At 39.5% G+C, this 14,944-nt stretch overlaps 4 protein-coding genes across 5 annotated transcripts; 2 read left to right on the top strand and 2 right to left on the bottom strand.

The window, feature by feature from the left end:
• The first annotated feature begins 3,979 nt into the window (after positions 1-3,979).
• On the top strand, positions 3,980-6,232 carry ube2g1b (ubiquitin-conjugating enzyme E2G 1b). The gene is made up of 5 exons (XM_079582646.1): positions 3,980-4,228; positions 4,465-4,567; positions 4,647-4,744; positions 5,843-6,021; positions 6,099-6,232. Exons 1-5 carry the CDS (start codon positions 4,186-4,188, stop codon positions 6,180-6,182), a joined length of 507 nt encoding a protein of 168 aa, XP_079438772.1. The 5' UTR covers positions 3,980-4,185; the 3' UTR covers positions 6,183-6,232.
• Positions 6,233-7,010: 778 nt separating this feature from the next.
• On the bottom strand, positions 7,011-9,888 carry arpc3 (actin related protein 2/3 complex, subunit 3). The gene is made up of 7 exons (XM_079551577.1): positions 9,776-9,888; positions 9,385-9,484; positions 9,102-9,178; positions 8,758-8,826; positions 8,553-8,679; positions 7,357-7,451; positions 7,011-7,248 (listed from the first exon to the last, which is right to left on the bottom strand). The coding sequence occupies exons 1-7, from the start codon at positions 9,779-9,781 to the stop codon at positions 7,186-7,188; spliced, it is 537 nt and encodes a 178-aa protein (XP_079407703.1). The 5' UTR covers positions 9,782-9,888; the 3' UTR covers positions 7,011-7,185.
• Positions 9,889-10,143: 255 nt separating this feature from the next.
• Positions 10,144-12,703, bottom strand: gpn3 (GPN-loop GTPase 3). The gene is made up of 7 exons (XM_079551726.1): positions 12,562-12,703; positions 12,354-12,462; positions 12,095-12,262; positions 11,356-11,480; positions 11,151-11,266; positions 10,954-11,050; positions 10,144-10,379 (listed from the first exon to the last, which is right to left on the bottom strand). The coding sequence occupies exons 1-7, from the start codon at positions 12,607-12,609 to the stop codon at positions 10,191-10,193; spliced, it is 852 nt and encodes a 283-aa protein (XP_079407852.1). The 5' UTR covers positions 12,610-12,703; the 3' UTR covers positions 10,144-10,190.
• A 275-nt stretch (positions 12,704-12,978) lies between these two features.
• rnf170 (ring finger protein 170) lies at positions 12,979-14,929 on the top strand. Of its 2 annotated transcripts, none has more exons than XM_079582830.1 (7): positions 12,979-13,131; positions 13,523-13,684; positions 13,758-13,833; positions 13,941-14,055; positions 14,158-14,231; positions 14,316-14,447; positions 14,522-14,929. In XM_079582830.1, exons 2-7 carry the CDS (start codon positions 13,545-13,547, stop codon positions 14,789-14,791), a joined length of 807 nt encoding a protein of 268 aa, XP_079438956.1. In that variant the 5' UTR covers positions 12,979-13,131; positions 13,523-13,544; the 3' UTR covers positions 14,792-14,929. The 2 variants fall into 2 exon arrangements, with proteins under 2 accessions (XP_079438956.1, XP_079438955.1); XM_079582829.1 differs by lacking the exon at positions 12,979-13,131 and adding an exon at positions 13,405-13,445.
• The last annotated feature ends 15 nt before the right edge of the window (positions 14,930-14,944 follow it).

Raw genomic sequence — 14,944 nt, 5'->3', positions numbered from 1 at the left:
TATGTCCCTGTAGAACAAATGAATGAACACCATCATTTGGTGCTTAATGGCTTGTAATGTACTCAATACAAATGAGACCTCAATCAGTTCTATCCTGTGATGATGGAAGATGGAGCTGGGTGTTTTCATTGGACTATTCAATTATTATATGAGCCCAGTGACCAATGACAAACAATCTGGGTAAGGAATAATTATGAATAAAAGCTGCCACCCTCTGTTTAAACCTGTCATTATTGTAGTGTATTAATTTACCACTTCATCTTTCCGTTGCATTTCCTATTGAAAACATTATACTAAATACAATACTTCACAAAGATTTATTTTTCTCTTTCAAAATTTGAGAACAAGTGAATTTGGAAATGGAGATGAGTAATGAGTAAAAAAAAAAAAAAAAAGTTCATGGTATAAACATGTTCATGTTTATACCATATTCAAGTGTAAAGTCTTAAAAAAAACAAAAAAGAGGAATCATCATCTTTGCCACGATCAAAGCTGTCTCTGTCAGGTAGTTGAAAGTAACACATGTCATCATAATCGTGTGCATAAGGAAAGCATGTCCTGTCCCATCCACACTGAAACTCTGGGTTGATAAATATTTGATTACCCACAGCCTCCTTCTCGCAGCAATGATGATGGGCCCCCTTGGGCAAAAAAACAAACAAGTCAGCAGAAAGACCTGAGGTGACTGTGGTGCAGCTTGAAGAAGTTGGAGGAGCGCAAGTCAAAGTTTGGAGAAAAGAGATGCGAACATGTGGAGCTATATGAGGCAAAGGGCACGTGGAGATTGACAGGATGCTGCAGAGACACTATCCGCGGGGATTCAAATGAGTTGTGTAAAGACAACAGTGTTAAGTGTTCAGGATGCACTCTTGACTGGAGAATCAAGGAGGCTGAGAGCCAGTGGGCACGAGTTAAATATGTTCAAACTGAAAAGTATATTGCAGCATGTTGGAAATAAAATTTCACTGAACGAATGCATTCTAGATGGTAAAGTCACAAAAAATAATTCTATTTAAACACACAGAAACTATCTCTGGAGAGAGCAGTGTGAACCAAGAGGTCAAATGTTTCCAAATATTACAATAAAACTTTTGTTTACAGAGACATTCTGTAGCAGACAGCTCAAATTAAACATACTGAGAAATACATAATCTTGGTGTATTTTAAAGCAATTCGTGGCATCCACAAAAAACAAAAAACAAAAAAACTTCAGACCCAAATTAACAACTTTTTCAGTGACAGTGCAGGCTTTAAGCAGCAGTTGTGGTGAGTAGGTCTGGGCTCATTCATTAGGACTTTGCTGAAGCAAAAAGAAGGCAGAAAATACACAGTAGTTACACGATCCAAGTGTATTTACACAAAATCAAACATGTCGATTTTCTAAGCTGATACTAAGGTGTAATAACAGCACAATAATATCTTCACTGCTGAAGCTTCTTCAATTCTGAAGATGTTACTGCATGGACGTGGACATGCTCCTAAGGTGTTATTACGCCTACAATATAGTACCGCTTTTATCTGCTTAGAAAATCGTTTAATTTTGTTTAACTATACTTGGATCGGGTAACTCGCGTAACCATTTAAATAGGGATAACGTGGAAGAGCTTGATCGCTTCTAACTTCACCCCCATTTGGATCCATAGGAATATGCAAGGAGAGGCCAAATGCTAACAACATCTCTGGTCTTTTTGGTGACTGAGGACCAGACAAGTATGCATCAACTTGTCTAAACTCAGGCAACATATCTCAGTATGGAAAAACGGTGGCCTCTGTACACAGAGTACAAAGTTTAAGTTCTATTATTCTGAGCAGTACTTTTGTTTGTCTGTGTCAAAGGTTTCCAACCTGCTTCTACAATAAATGTCGATGGAGAGACGAGTCAGTGTCCTCTGTATTCTCCTGGTTTTGTTCGTTGAGCCAGCATTGAATTAAAATACAACTTGACAGTCGTAAATAAGTATTCATATGCAGAGAAAAATCCTCATTGGCAAAATCACTGATGTCTAGATATAAAATTGGGAAAGGCTCCTCAGGTGAAAAACGAAATAAAAATCTGCATTTTCTGAATAGCTTCTTCATTGTACAACAACTAACAGCACAGCAGGAAGTGGTAACAAGAATAGTAAAATTTTAAAAAAAGATACAAAATTACCATATGCTTAAAAACAATTTTTAATAATTCAAACTCTAAAAATACCACATTAGAGGGGCATCAAATAACCAGGCCCAGTCAGTCAAAGTCTCTCACCCACAAGACAGTCTTCAATAAAACTGCGTAACCCTGCCATACAAAATAAACGGCACTTAAACTCAGATCACACAAATAAAACATTCATACATTCATCAGATTACCAGAAATGTTTACTTCATTCACTACACAAACGGGTCCCAACAAATGTCCTGGCCACCCCTCAGAAAACTGGCACTTCCGACTACTTGCCATCACTTTCCCTAAATATTGTTGAAGTCAGTGGCTGCAGAATCTTTTTTTGCAGTCCGAATGTGCAAGTAATGTAGTTTTTATGAAAATGCTGTTGGTGACAGCTGTCATCATAACAGAAATAACCAGAATGCTCACTGCAGCCACTAGGGGGCAGCCAAAAATGTAAAAAAAAAAGAAAAAAAAGGAAAGAATTCCACACTTGTCCAGCAGAGGCCACACACGTAGGAGATCAGGATATAAACAACACATTTTAGCCACGTGCTGGTGAGTCTGCCCCAGGGGTGACTGTGGCTACAGTTTACCCCAATCAAATATGGAGAGAATAATGACTACAGTGGAGCACTTGTGACACGCTGTCGGGCTTTGGACCAAATCAGCATTATTTTAAAATCACGTACGTAGTGCGCTGCTCATTATTATTATTCTTTTTTTTTTTTTATAGTATTTTCCTGTTTACATATATTACATATGTGGCCCATGACCCAAAGTGAGTTTGACACCCCTGACCTAGACGGTTTGTATAGATAACTCTAGATTTGACTATTTTGTACCCCCTGAGTGTTTCTTGAGAGCTGATTTAAGAAGTGAATGTCTCCATTGTGAAATCAATAAAGCCTTATTTTATTTCATCTTTTGGACTAGCCTATAAATATACTAATTTACACTACAATTACAACATAAAACAGGGTTTTAAAAGCATCAGAAATACCGTTTGTCAGCATAAAAACGTTGGTTTGGTCTTCAGTTGCACGCTGGTAATAATAAATCATATTTAGTTCTTTTTTTTTTACATATATAGCTTTAGGCTTTGATTGATGGGCCCTGGGGCACTGTGGAGGCTTGTTGCTGCTCAGATTCTCGTCTATAAATACAGTATAGCCTATAAGATAGACTTATAGGCTACGTTATTATTATTTATTAGACCTATTATTATTAGGTTGTCTTCCTTAGCCCAGCTGTCTTACTCTGACTGTGATTTTATGACTTTGTTGGTGAACCAAAGACACATTTGCAACATGGTGGACAGTTAAACTAATCTAATCTTAACAGTCTTTGAAATAATATAGGTGTAATGTCACCTTCCATGCTGAGCCCAATGGAAGGGGACAGGCGCTTGGCCTATTAGACCTAATCATTGATTTACCATAACCAGTTAGTGCCTACATTGTTTGACTTTGATTTACAGATGTGAAGTGACTGCGGTACAGTAATAACATGAAGTAGTTGGCTATTTGTCAGTGGTCTCATACAAAAGAATATATATATATAACCTCAGCCTAATGTATTTACTTTTGATAGCCTTTTTTAATGACTTCCTTCTTCGCATGCAGTTCACTTTCTAAACTGTAGAAGGCAGTCTTTGGACCATGCCTCGTACAGGCTCTTCATCCTGCCAAAGAAGAGAAGAACTGTGGATGTATCACATGTATCAGGCATAGCCAGTTTGGACTCGCAGGCGCCGCATTAAGCCGGGATAAAGTGTTTTCTATGACGTTTTTTTTTCGGATTAAGACATTTTAATAAAACTCGTTATGTTTGTAGATTTTTTAAGTCATAACGATTCGTGAGATCCCTTGTTTTTCCTCCTTAGTGTAAGGAGAAGACCGGCGGAAGTTCACAGAATAGCCTAACCTCGCCTCGTCCAAAAACGTGGGCACTGTTATTTCTGTAAATAGTGTTTGCTCTTTTTGTGCGATCTGTTCTTATCGCTATTATCATTTTAAAGAAACTGAAAGTGAGAAATGACTAAACAGTCTTCGTTGCTACTTCGCAAACAATTATCAGGTAAGAGCACAAAAGTTTGCTATTTCTAAGAGTGCGTTGTCTTCACCAGAAGTTCTGTATGTTTGTGTTTAGGCTGTATTCTGAATAAAGTTACGTGTGCTTTGTAGATTATTCACACGTGGTAATGGTCATTAGCTATACGTGTCTGGTTATTGAGCAATGCATTTCCAATGGAAACAAACACAAAATGCCAACAGTAGTTCAGCGTCTTTACATAACCCCCTTTTTATGTTTAGAACTCAACAAGAATCCAGTGGAAGGATTTTCAGCCGGTCTTGTGGATGACGATGACATCTATAAGTGGGAAGTACTCATCTATGGACCCCAGGATACATTATAGTAAGCTGAGAATCAGAACAATTGTTGACTAAAGTGTGTGCAACTAAAATAACCTTGCCTGTTTTCCACCTTTTTACAGTGAAGGAGGTGTATTTAAAGCTTCACTCACTTTCCCTAAAGATTATCCTTTGAGACCTCCTAAAATGAAGTTTGTCACAGAGATCTGGCACCCAAATGGTAAGTCACGACTTATGGTCTGCAGCTAACGGATGCTAATACATTTGTGTTATGGTGCTTTTATAATGTGGACACTCACAGTAATAATTTACTCCAGCAAGGGTGAAAGGGCACATCAGCTGTATGCACTGGTCAGCTCAAAACAGGAAGTTACATAATGTATGGCAGGGGTAAGTTTCTTCATGGTCAAAAGACCAAGGGCTGGACCCTCCAATTGTAGGCTGAAGTAAAGAAATGCCTGTGTTATACATTATATCTGCCTAGAAATGTTAAAGGGATTGACAGTATATTTCACATTTCTAGAGGACTTTTAATAGGCATTTCAGCTCTGATTTGTGCAATAATATTTCTCCAAATCATCTTGAGGGCCAGAGGTTCTATGATAGAATAGAAGGTAAGGTATGGTCTTACCGCCTTTGCGATGCCCAATCCCATCAGACCTTGGAAGCTAAGCAGGGAAGGGCCTGGTCGGTACTTGGATGGGAGACCGTTTGGGAACACCAGGAAGCCTAGCGAATGTAGTGAGTGAGTGGTGGTGGTCGGAGGGGCCGATGGCGCAGACCGGTTGCCTCGCTTCCGTCAGTCTACCCCAGGGCAGCTGTGGCTACAATAATAGCTTACCACCACCGAGTATGGAGTGAACAAATAGTGCAATGTAAAGCGTCTTTGAGTGTCCAGAAAAGCGCTATATAAAACCAATGCATTATTATTATTATTATTAATATTATTATTATAGAGGGGTGGGTTTTGGCCCCCGGGCCTGACATTGCCAGCCCCTTATGTATGGTATTAACGTACCTTTATAGCACTGATGCGAGTACAATGTTTTGTGGGTAAAAGTTAGTAATAGAGCTGCAATCACAACTTTAAAGTGATCTTGTATTTTACATTCACCTTATTCCGGAGGTTCCTGTGGGTGCCGCTGCGAATTGTGGCACTCGTATTAGTTTGCATAGAACTGCAGACAGCAGGGGAAAATCAGTTACTACGCGGATTTTGCTGTATATTATGGCTTCTGGCTATGTGTGCAGTTATAATTATGTGGCAATGTATTTGGTTTGGAAATGTGTAATCAGACGCTTTTTTCTTTCTTTCTAGTGTCTAAAAACGGTGAAGTCTGCATCTCGATCCTGCATGACCCTGGCGAGGACAAATTTGGATATGAGAAGGCGGAGGAGCGCTGGCTGCCAGTTCATACGGTGGAAACAATAATGATCAGTGTAATATCCATGCTGGCTGACCCTAATGGAGAGTCCCCTGCCAATGTAGAAGCAGCTGTGAGTGTTACTGTACATTAAAGCATAAGAAGTAGAAGTCATTTATAGTAAGTAATATTGTTTGTTTGTTCCTACAGAAAGAGTGGCGGAAAGACCCTACTGGAATCTTTAAGAAGAAGGTGGCACGTTGTGTCCGGAAGAGTCAAGAGACTGTGTTTTAACTGGCATTTTCACAATAAGATGAATTAAAAACAAATATATATAATGTAATCAACATTCTGAGTAAAACTAGACATTTATTTATTTTGTTTTAACTTAACAGGGACTAAGCATTGCACCTTAAGCTTGTTACAATGTTTTCCCCCTTTTGGTGCACATCCTAATGTACTCGTATTGTTTTACTCAGTGTCCACTTAAAACCTAAGGTTAAAGGGACTAGATGGAAATGTACATGTTTATACTCGCTACTGCCACCTCAGGTCTACCGTGTAACTGCAGTTTCTATATTAAGCTTCTGTACTTCGGACCCGAATTAACACCTTCATGAGTGACAGTGCAGGATTTTAGCTACAGTTGTGAAGGTCTGAGCTCTTTCTACACATTAGGACATTGCTGGAGCATGTAGGGAGTGGAAAATACATAATTAACATTTTTACACTCCGTCTAGTCCCTATAATGTGCTTTATCATTATACGACAACTGTACAATGAAATAGCTTTAGGCTTTGATTGATGGGCCCTGGGCATGACCCGTAAGGAGCAGCAGCGGCAGTACCGCGCCTGGGAACCCACGTCCAGATGTAGAGCCAGGCTGGAGGATTCACCTATTGTACATGTTTTTAAACTGGCCCGAGGCCATGTGAAAATCTGTAAACTGTAAAGGTGATCAAATCCACGATCGGAGCAACAATGAGATGAAAAATGACATGAGCAATTTGACTAACAAAATGTACAAGCATGTTTTTTCCTTTGATACATTTAACATGCGATTTGCTCCGACTACATTTGTATCTATTGCTTTAATAAAGCTCAATGACTCAAAACAATTCCCAAGATCCATTATTTTATTGCATCAAGTACCAGCTCAATATGAATATCAACCGTTACAGAGGGATAAAGACATTTGAACTTAAGAGTATAAAATCATCTGAGCAAACAACCCCACAACAAAAACGTAATCCATCCTTCGTGCAGGTGTCGAGTAGAAAAAGACTGCCGTGACCGTTTACTGACCGGGAGCCGATAAGCTTTTGTTCATAAACTGTTTCTTGACAAAGCACACCCACCACTGAAAGACACACACGTACATAAACACAGGTTAACTTGATGCAATTGGGGTGCGATTTATTGTGCAAAATATTGAACTACGCCCATTGCTAGATCCAAAACGACTCACCTTGCTGGGTTTGTCTGTCTGTGGGTCAAAAACACGGTCGCATAGCCTCAGACCAGTCTCCTGCCGGATCTGCTGCAGGTATGCCCTCATGGTTTCTGCAGATGATAAAGAAAAAAAATATAAAATGTAACTATAACGTATTACTACATCACATATGCAGCTCTGTCCTCTCTAACCACAATAAAGCTGGGGGAAAAAGCCATTGTGATGTTTATTTTTGACAATCCGTTGCTTAAAGGAATAGGCCACCGTTTTTACATACTGAGATATGTTCTTACCTTAGCTTTGACGAGTTCTTTAGGACCTGTCTGGTCTTCCCCCGTGCCTTCAATCACGTAAACACAGCGCAGACGGCGTTAGCATTTAGCCTCTCCCCCTCTCCTCTATAGCTCCAAAACAGGTCAAGATAGAAGCTACCAAGCTCTTCCACGTTTTCCCTATTTAAATATGGTTACGTGAAGTGTTCCACTACAAAGTATAATTACACAAAATTAAACAATGTGGATTTTCTAAGCGGATAAAAGGGGGAACTATAATGTAAGGCGTAATAATACCAGGAGTAGTTCGAAATCCGCGCAGTAATCTTCACTTTACTGTGCGGATGCCAAATTACTCCTGGTATTATTACGCCTTACATTATAGTTCCCCCTTTTATCCGCTTAGAAAATCCACATTGTTTAATTTTGTGTAATTATACTTTGTAGTGGAACACTTCACGTAACCATATTTAAATAGGGAAAACGTGGAAGAGCTTGGTAGCTTCTGTCTTGACCTGTTTTGGAGCTATAGTGGAGAGAGGGAGAGGCTAAATGCTAACGCCGTCTGTGCTGTGTTTACGTGATTGAAGGCATGGGGGAAGACCAGACAGGTCCTAAAGAACTCGTCAAAGCTAAGGTAAGAACATATCTCAGTATGTAGAAACAGTGGCCTATTCCTTTAAGTATTCCAGTAATTGACAGTACTATGATCTGGATGGTCTTCTAATACAACCATCACTCGTTGTGCTTTGGATCAGACTAAAGAAAGAGTGACAGAGAGAAAAAAACATACCAAAAACATACCGAAAATCCCAAGATTAAGTCAAACAGTACACAGTAATGCAAACGTTCTGCATGCTACTACAGTATGCGTCCCATTACATCCGTCTAATCCTGGTATATAATTGAAAACCTGCTGCTATGAGTGCTTATCCTTACCATCCTCTTGCTTGTTGGCAGGTTTAGCATACATTGCATTGAGAGGGAAGCCAGGCTCTCCAGGAATGGGAAAGTTAGTAATGCCCAAAGTGTACATCTCCTTTTCTCCCTGACCCCTGGAGCTGCACTGTAGAACAAACACCCGTCAAATATGAGAAGAGACCAAAGAAATGTGTGCTCACTTAGGGGATAGTGCTCATCTCACCTTCTGCAGTTTCTTAAGGCATTCAGATATGTAAAGAGTGACGTAGATCAGTGTCCTATCTGCCTCATTCTGTCCATAAAATAAATAAGGCATTTTAACACACGTTACAGATACATTTTAAAGCAATTGGAATACAGTGTTCTGCGAAAGAAAGTAACTAGAAAGATCACGGGTGCACTCTACAGCTAAGGAGTGGGCAGAAACAAGCCGGAGCATGTGAAAGAATGACTCCAGCTGCTTCATCACAGAAAGAAGATGAGGGACAAAACAAACTTAGGTATTTTTAGTAACTGAATGCAACAGCAACATGGTATTATTGATATAACAAACGAATACATTCTTACCTTAATTTCATAGTTTTTGAAGAAAACGTTGGCCTTGAAATAATAGATGGCCTCATCAATTATATCAGAATCAATACCTGGGGGGGAAAGTTGTATTTCATTATCTAATAGGCAGATGTTTTTGACACAACACTGACTTAAGTATTACAGGAAGAAACACACAGAAAACTGGAACTATGAGACACACAGCAGAACTCTTCCATACATGGGCATAACTTTAACCAGGAAATAAAGGCGTCAGAAATACTAAGAAAATACATGGATTAAGAATAAACAGACTGACCGTCTCCTCTGGCTGGACCCTTGAACTGGGTTTTGAGAGGGAGCAAAGCCATATTCCCCACCATTCTGGTGTCGGGGGCCATCGAGCTGGAATGATACGCCTGGAAGGAATTAAAATTGTTGTTTGCAAGGTTTTTGAAATGAATGAGGACAGACCTGACTGAGGTCACAGCTGGGTTGAGGATGCTCGGCCGATGCAAAATGAAAACACCACCTCAAAGTGTTCAGATCGCAGCCTCAGCGGAATGTATTTTCATAAACATTTCAGCAGCGAGTTGCTAACATCTCAGCTAGCTTACCCGCGAAGGCCACTGACGTGCTCATGTCAGTTTCTCGATTTCAATCATAATGTTTAGTGAGATGGCGAATAAAGACATTTATGATCTACTCACCGGCATGTTGAATGATAGGTATCAGCCAAATAGCACAGCGAAGGACAATTTGCACCTCAGATCCTGCTTCCGCTTGTCCCACCCAACAGATTTTCCGGAAGTGAAGAAATGCAGTGGCACGAGATTGCCATAAGGGGGCGATGATAAACCAAAACTGTAATACGTTAGGTCCGTAATGGCATTATGTTCTCTTTTATTAAATAATATATCTTCACATTTCAGTTCAAAAAACAAAATGAAAACAAACCAAGAGCCTATAATTTAAAGTAGAACCAATGACGAATATCTCACAATGAGTATAGTGTCAATGCAGACCACGATTTTATATACAGTACATATACATATACCTTTACATGAAATATTGTCTGTCCTGAACATTTTAAACACACATTTGTCAGTATCATTTAATGCCTTTTCAGCTGTCAAGTTTGCATTGAAAAATTTCATCATAATTCAACTCCTCTTCATCTAATTCCTTAGGCTCTTTAACCTCGAAGTCTTCGCCATACTGAATAGAAAAGTCTATATGTTGCAGCACAATGTTAACACCCTCCTCATCGGTTCGATCAAAGGGCAAGAACCGCACCATGCTGTAGTCATCAATCTGAGCAGAGATATTACAAAGTTAGTGCTTTATCACAGACACAAACATCAATACTTTGACATAAAATAATATATACACATATAGATTAGGGCTGAACGATATGGACAAAATTTCATGTCTCGATATTCATGCCAGATATCTCGATATCGATACGACACGATATAACTATGGGCTAGGTGAAAACCAAGCACTATTCAGAAAAATAAAAACATAATAATAAAGACTGCAGCTTTATTGATGAAAATCGATTTCAGCCCTAAGAGATATGGTGTATATGATATCATCAAGTATTTAAGAATCCAGGGCCAATGTCAAAGTTGTTTGCCCAGGATGTAGGGTTTGGGTAAGGCTGATTGGCTGGCTGTAACATTTGTCCTGGGCAAACAACTTTACATTGGCCCTGGATTCTTAATTACTTGGGGATATCAGAATGACCCATATATATATATATAGATCGATTTATATAAATATGTATGTGTATATACAGTGGGGGAAAAGTATTTGGTCAGTTTCACATAGACTTTCTATTGGATTTTGGCCAAATACTTTTTTTCGCCACTGTATATATACCTACCAGTCCAAGGATGGCTTCGGTTAGTTTCTTAAACTTTTTGCTTCTGATTGAGTCAGAATTATCTTCCAGCATTAAATACATGTCTGGATCTAGATACCTTAAAAAAAGAACAGAAAGAAAAAAATAAATAAATAAATAAATGCACACATATATGCACAATATAAAACTACAAATTTGAAACATTATACAAAACTTACTTTTCAATTTCTTTCTTTGCTTTTGGACTGAGCAGGTCCATTTTAGTCATGATATTTACTTGAGGAATCTCAAGTGAAACCATCGCACTCAGAGCGGCCATTACCCCAGAAATGAACTGCAGGCATTTAGTAGAAAAAATATTTGCAATTGATGTTAGGAACTTTGTTTTAGTATCAACGTTGAAAATGAAATAGAGGTTGTTACCTTAAAAGACTCCACCATGAACTGAGAGTCCACCAGAAAGATCCCACATACTCGAAACTCCCACTGCTGCAGCTGGTCAACAAGCTGTCTCATTACAGGAAGGTGTGTATAAAGTTCAATCTGGCCTGCAAAAAAAACATATTTGGTTTATAATGAATTTCACAAAATACACAATTGATTGATAATAATAAATACTTAGCAGTAAGGCTGGGCAATTAACTGAATTTTTATTCAATTGTATCTGATATTGGCGTGGTGCTTTTTAATCGCAGGTCAGGAACTGCCCACTTGGGGACGGACATACGGACATACGGACACACGGACACACACACGGACGGACACACACACGGACACACACACACACACACACACACACACACACGGACACACACACACACACACACACAGACACACGGACACACACACACGTCGGGCTTCTTCTACAAGCCCGACAACTCCACACAAATGGCACACACACACAATTAGGGCACATGGAGCAATGTCGAACCTGGAAGATTATACATTATGCTTGAATCAACCAATATGGATTTTAGGGGTCACATACCATGAAGGGTTGAAAAGGTCAATGGGTGATATGATTAGTGATGTTCTTACGTTAAAAGCAAAAACATTGTTTGTCGATAATCGAAATTGATCAGTGGGGTAAAATAACCTGTTTTAAAATAGCCCAGCCCTAACATGCAGTTATACATTGAGATTGTGGTAGTTGGGCATTTACCTGGACAGTCAAACAGTATGTAGTCATCTTCTACATGACCCAGAGTCTCCTCCAACCAGTCAAAGTTGTTGGCAAAATACTCCATGCAGAAGACCAGGCCTCCGTTGGGACCAAATCGCAGAGAATCATCTTCCATCACATCATCTACCTGAATAAGTTCGCGGATGTCTGATGGAACAAATGCATAGTATAATCACAACAAGGTGCAAGAGTAAAACGTCTCACTGTAAAATGTTATTGCTGAAGGCCAAGTAGTCACCTGCCATAACAGGATAGTCAAAGTGCTCAGCAGCTGGATCCAGATTGATCACCTGCACTGAGCGGTTCATAGACTCGGCATGTTGAACCATCGTGGAACAGTAAGTACTCTGAAAGAAAAGAATATGATCATAATAGAAAGCATGATGGGGATATGCCTTAGCAATTAAAAAAAAAAAAGTAGTTATTTCAAGATATGCTAAATATACCTTTCCACTACCAGCAGGACCCATGACTAACTGTGCGTAACGAGGCATTTTGCCCTAAATTCAAGCGTCGAGACAACAGTAGATTAGTTTATCGAACCTTGCTAACGGTGTGCTACGTGCTACCACCGGCATGTTGTTTTTCCCTCTTCTTCTTCTTCGTTGTGATTTAAAGGTAGTCGGCAACCAACAAAAGGGAGCATCACCGCCCACTACCGCTCGGGAGTGCGATAAATATCTGTATGGCAAAAATGGAACACGTGCTTTTCAGAAAATACAATGAATATTTAAAAACGAAATTATCTCAAATGTTTTACGTGTAATTTACAAAACATGGACACTTAGAAGTTAGACGGTCCATTAAACTGTAATGTTATTGTAACCAGTTAGTGGCGCTAACGAAGAGGACGAGGGGAGACGAAGAAGACAAAGAGGAAACCAACAGTAAACCTAAGGAAATAACAATAAGCTGCAGTTACAGCAAAGCGCTTACTGAACTAACGAGACCGAGCATTTCACTATTATTTTGTCTCAAAGTCGTGCAATGACTGAACTGGGATTTTACTCTACGAGGTGAGGCCATTATCCTTGACTCGTAAATGTAAATCGCCGCTGGCGCAGCAGTTCAGCAGGTTTTTCGACTTCAGTCAGAGGATATGTGTGTGGACTCGTCTTTTTTTAGTCTATGACATAGGACTCACCTTAATAGAATCTATGCAAACCTAAGTCCACAAGAATTAATGCTATGATTGTGTAATTACATAGTCTTTACTTTAAGTTGCTGTAACCCCAAGGAGGAAGCTGTTTTTTCGCCCTTCATTATTTTGAATTGGACTGTGAATCTGTAAAAAAGAAAAACATTGCCAGAGATTTGCAACAGGTTGCATGTAAGCCCCACCATTCTGACGCTGTAAATCTACTCTATACTGTATTGTGTTTGGCTAACCATTGCTGTTTCATTCAGTGTTATGCCATGAGCGAGGGTGATGGAGGACAATTCGTGTGGGGACGTGGACTACCTGATCCAAGATGAGGACACTATAATCGAGGGTGTTAGTAACCAGGTGTTGTTTGTTGTGGTCGTCAGTGTCACCTTTCTGGCAGGCCTGCTCACTCTGCTCTGCAGGTTGGTGACAGGTGACATATGGAATGAATTTAATTGTAACTTTTAATGATCAGCTTCCCTTTTTCCATTTCAGACAAGAACAGAACGATATTCATCCAGAGAATCAGGAACATGTTAGAGCGGTTCGACAACAGCTCCAGACAGAGCAGGTGAACATTATTAATACTGTCCTTTTTTATGTATATTTAAGTGTTACAGAAATTGCTGTAAATGTTTAACAATGTCTAATTTTCTGTGTTTATTTTCCCCCAATCAGGATGACACTTCTCAGACAGAGGCAAGGCAGCAGTATTACACAGACATGTCCTGTCCTGTATGCCTACAGCAGGCTGTTTTGCCCGTAGAAACAAATTGTGGACACCTTTTCTGTGGTAAGAATTTGTTACATATTTGTGAAATATGTAAACTCAAACTTTACAATATTACCTGAATACAATAAATGAAATGATAATCACTATGCAAATATTTGCTAGGTTCCTGCATCATAGCTTATTGGAGGTATGGCACCTGGTTAGGTGCTATTCACTGTCCAATCTGCAGACAAATGGTAGGACATCATTTGCATCAACTCATCATTGGTAATCGTGGGATATGATTGGGTTGATGATTTCCCTTGCTTTTTTCTTTCAAGGTGACATTGCTCTTCCCATTATTTCACGAAAATGCCACACCTCAAAGTGTTCAGGATGGTGAGGCTGAACCACAGCTCATATTGAGGGACATCAATGATTACAACCGCAGGTTTTCAGGACAGCCCAGATCTGTAAGTTCCCCAACATCTACAAATCTAGATTCTTTGGTTATTTTTCACATGTAATTTTTTTTGTGTCCCCATAGCTTATGGACAGGTTGCGAGATGTGCCAACCCTCCTCCGTCATGCCTTCAGAGAGATGTTTTCTGTTGGTGGCTTGTTCTGGATGTTTAGAATTCGTATTCTGCTCTGTCTGATCGGTGCTGTTACTTATCTGGCGTCACCACTTGATATCATTCCAGAAGCACTTTTTGGCCTTCTAGGATTCATGGACGATTTTTTTGTAATCCTGCTGTTATTTGTGTACATCTCTATTATGTACAGACAGGTTGTAACACAGAGATTGAACGACTGACAGAAATGCACAACAAGTTTAGGGAACTTTACACTCAATGAATTCCACATTATGCCAATGAATGTATCATACTGAAAAGGCTCATTTTGGTTGAGCAAGAACATTGCCCATATCTATTTGCAGTTAGTTTCAGTCTCTAAATAAGCTCTTAAA

Source organism: Gobius niger (genome assembly GCF_951799975.1).
Source record: "Gobius niger genome assembly, chromosome: 2".
NCBI classification, from domain to species: Eukaryota; Metazoa; Chordata; class Actinopteri; order Gobiiformes; family Gobiidae; genus Gobius; species Gobius niger.
Note: the sequence above shows the minus strand (reverse complement) of the source record. Positions and strands in the feature narration are given on the sequence as shown.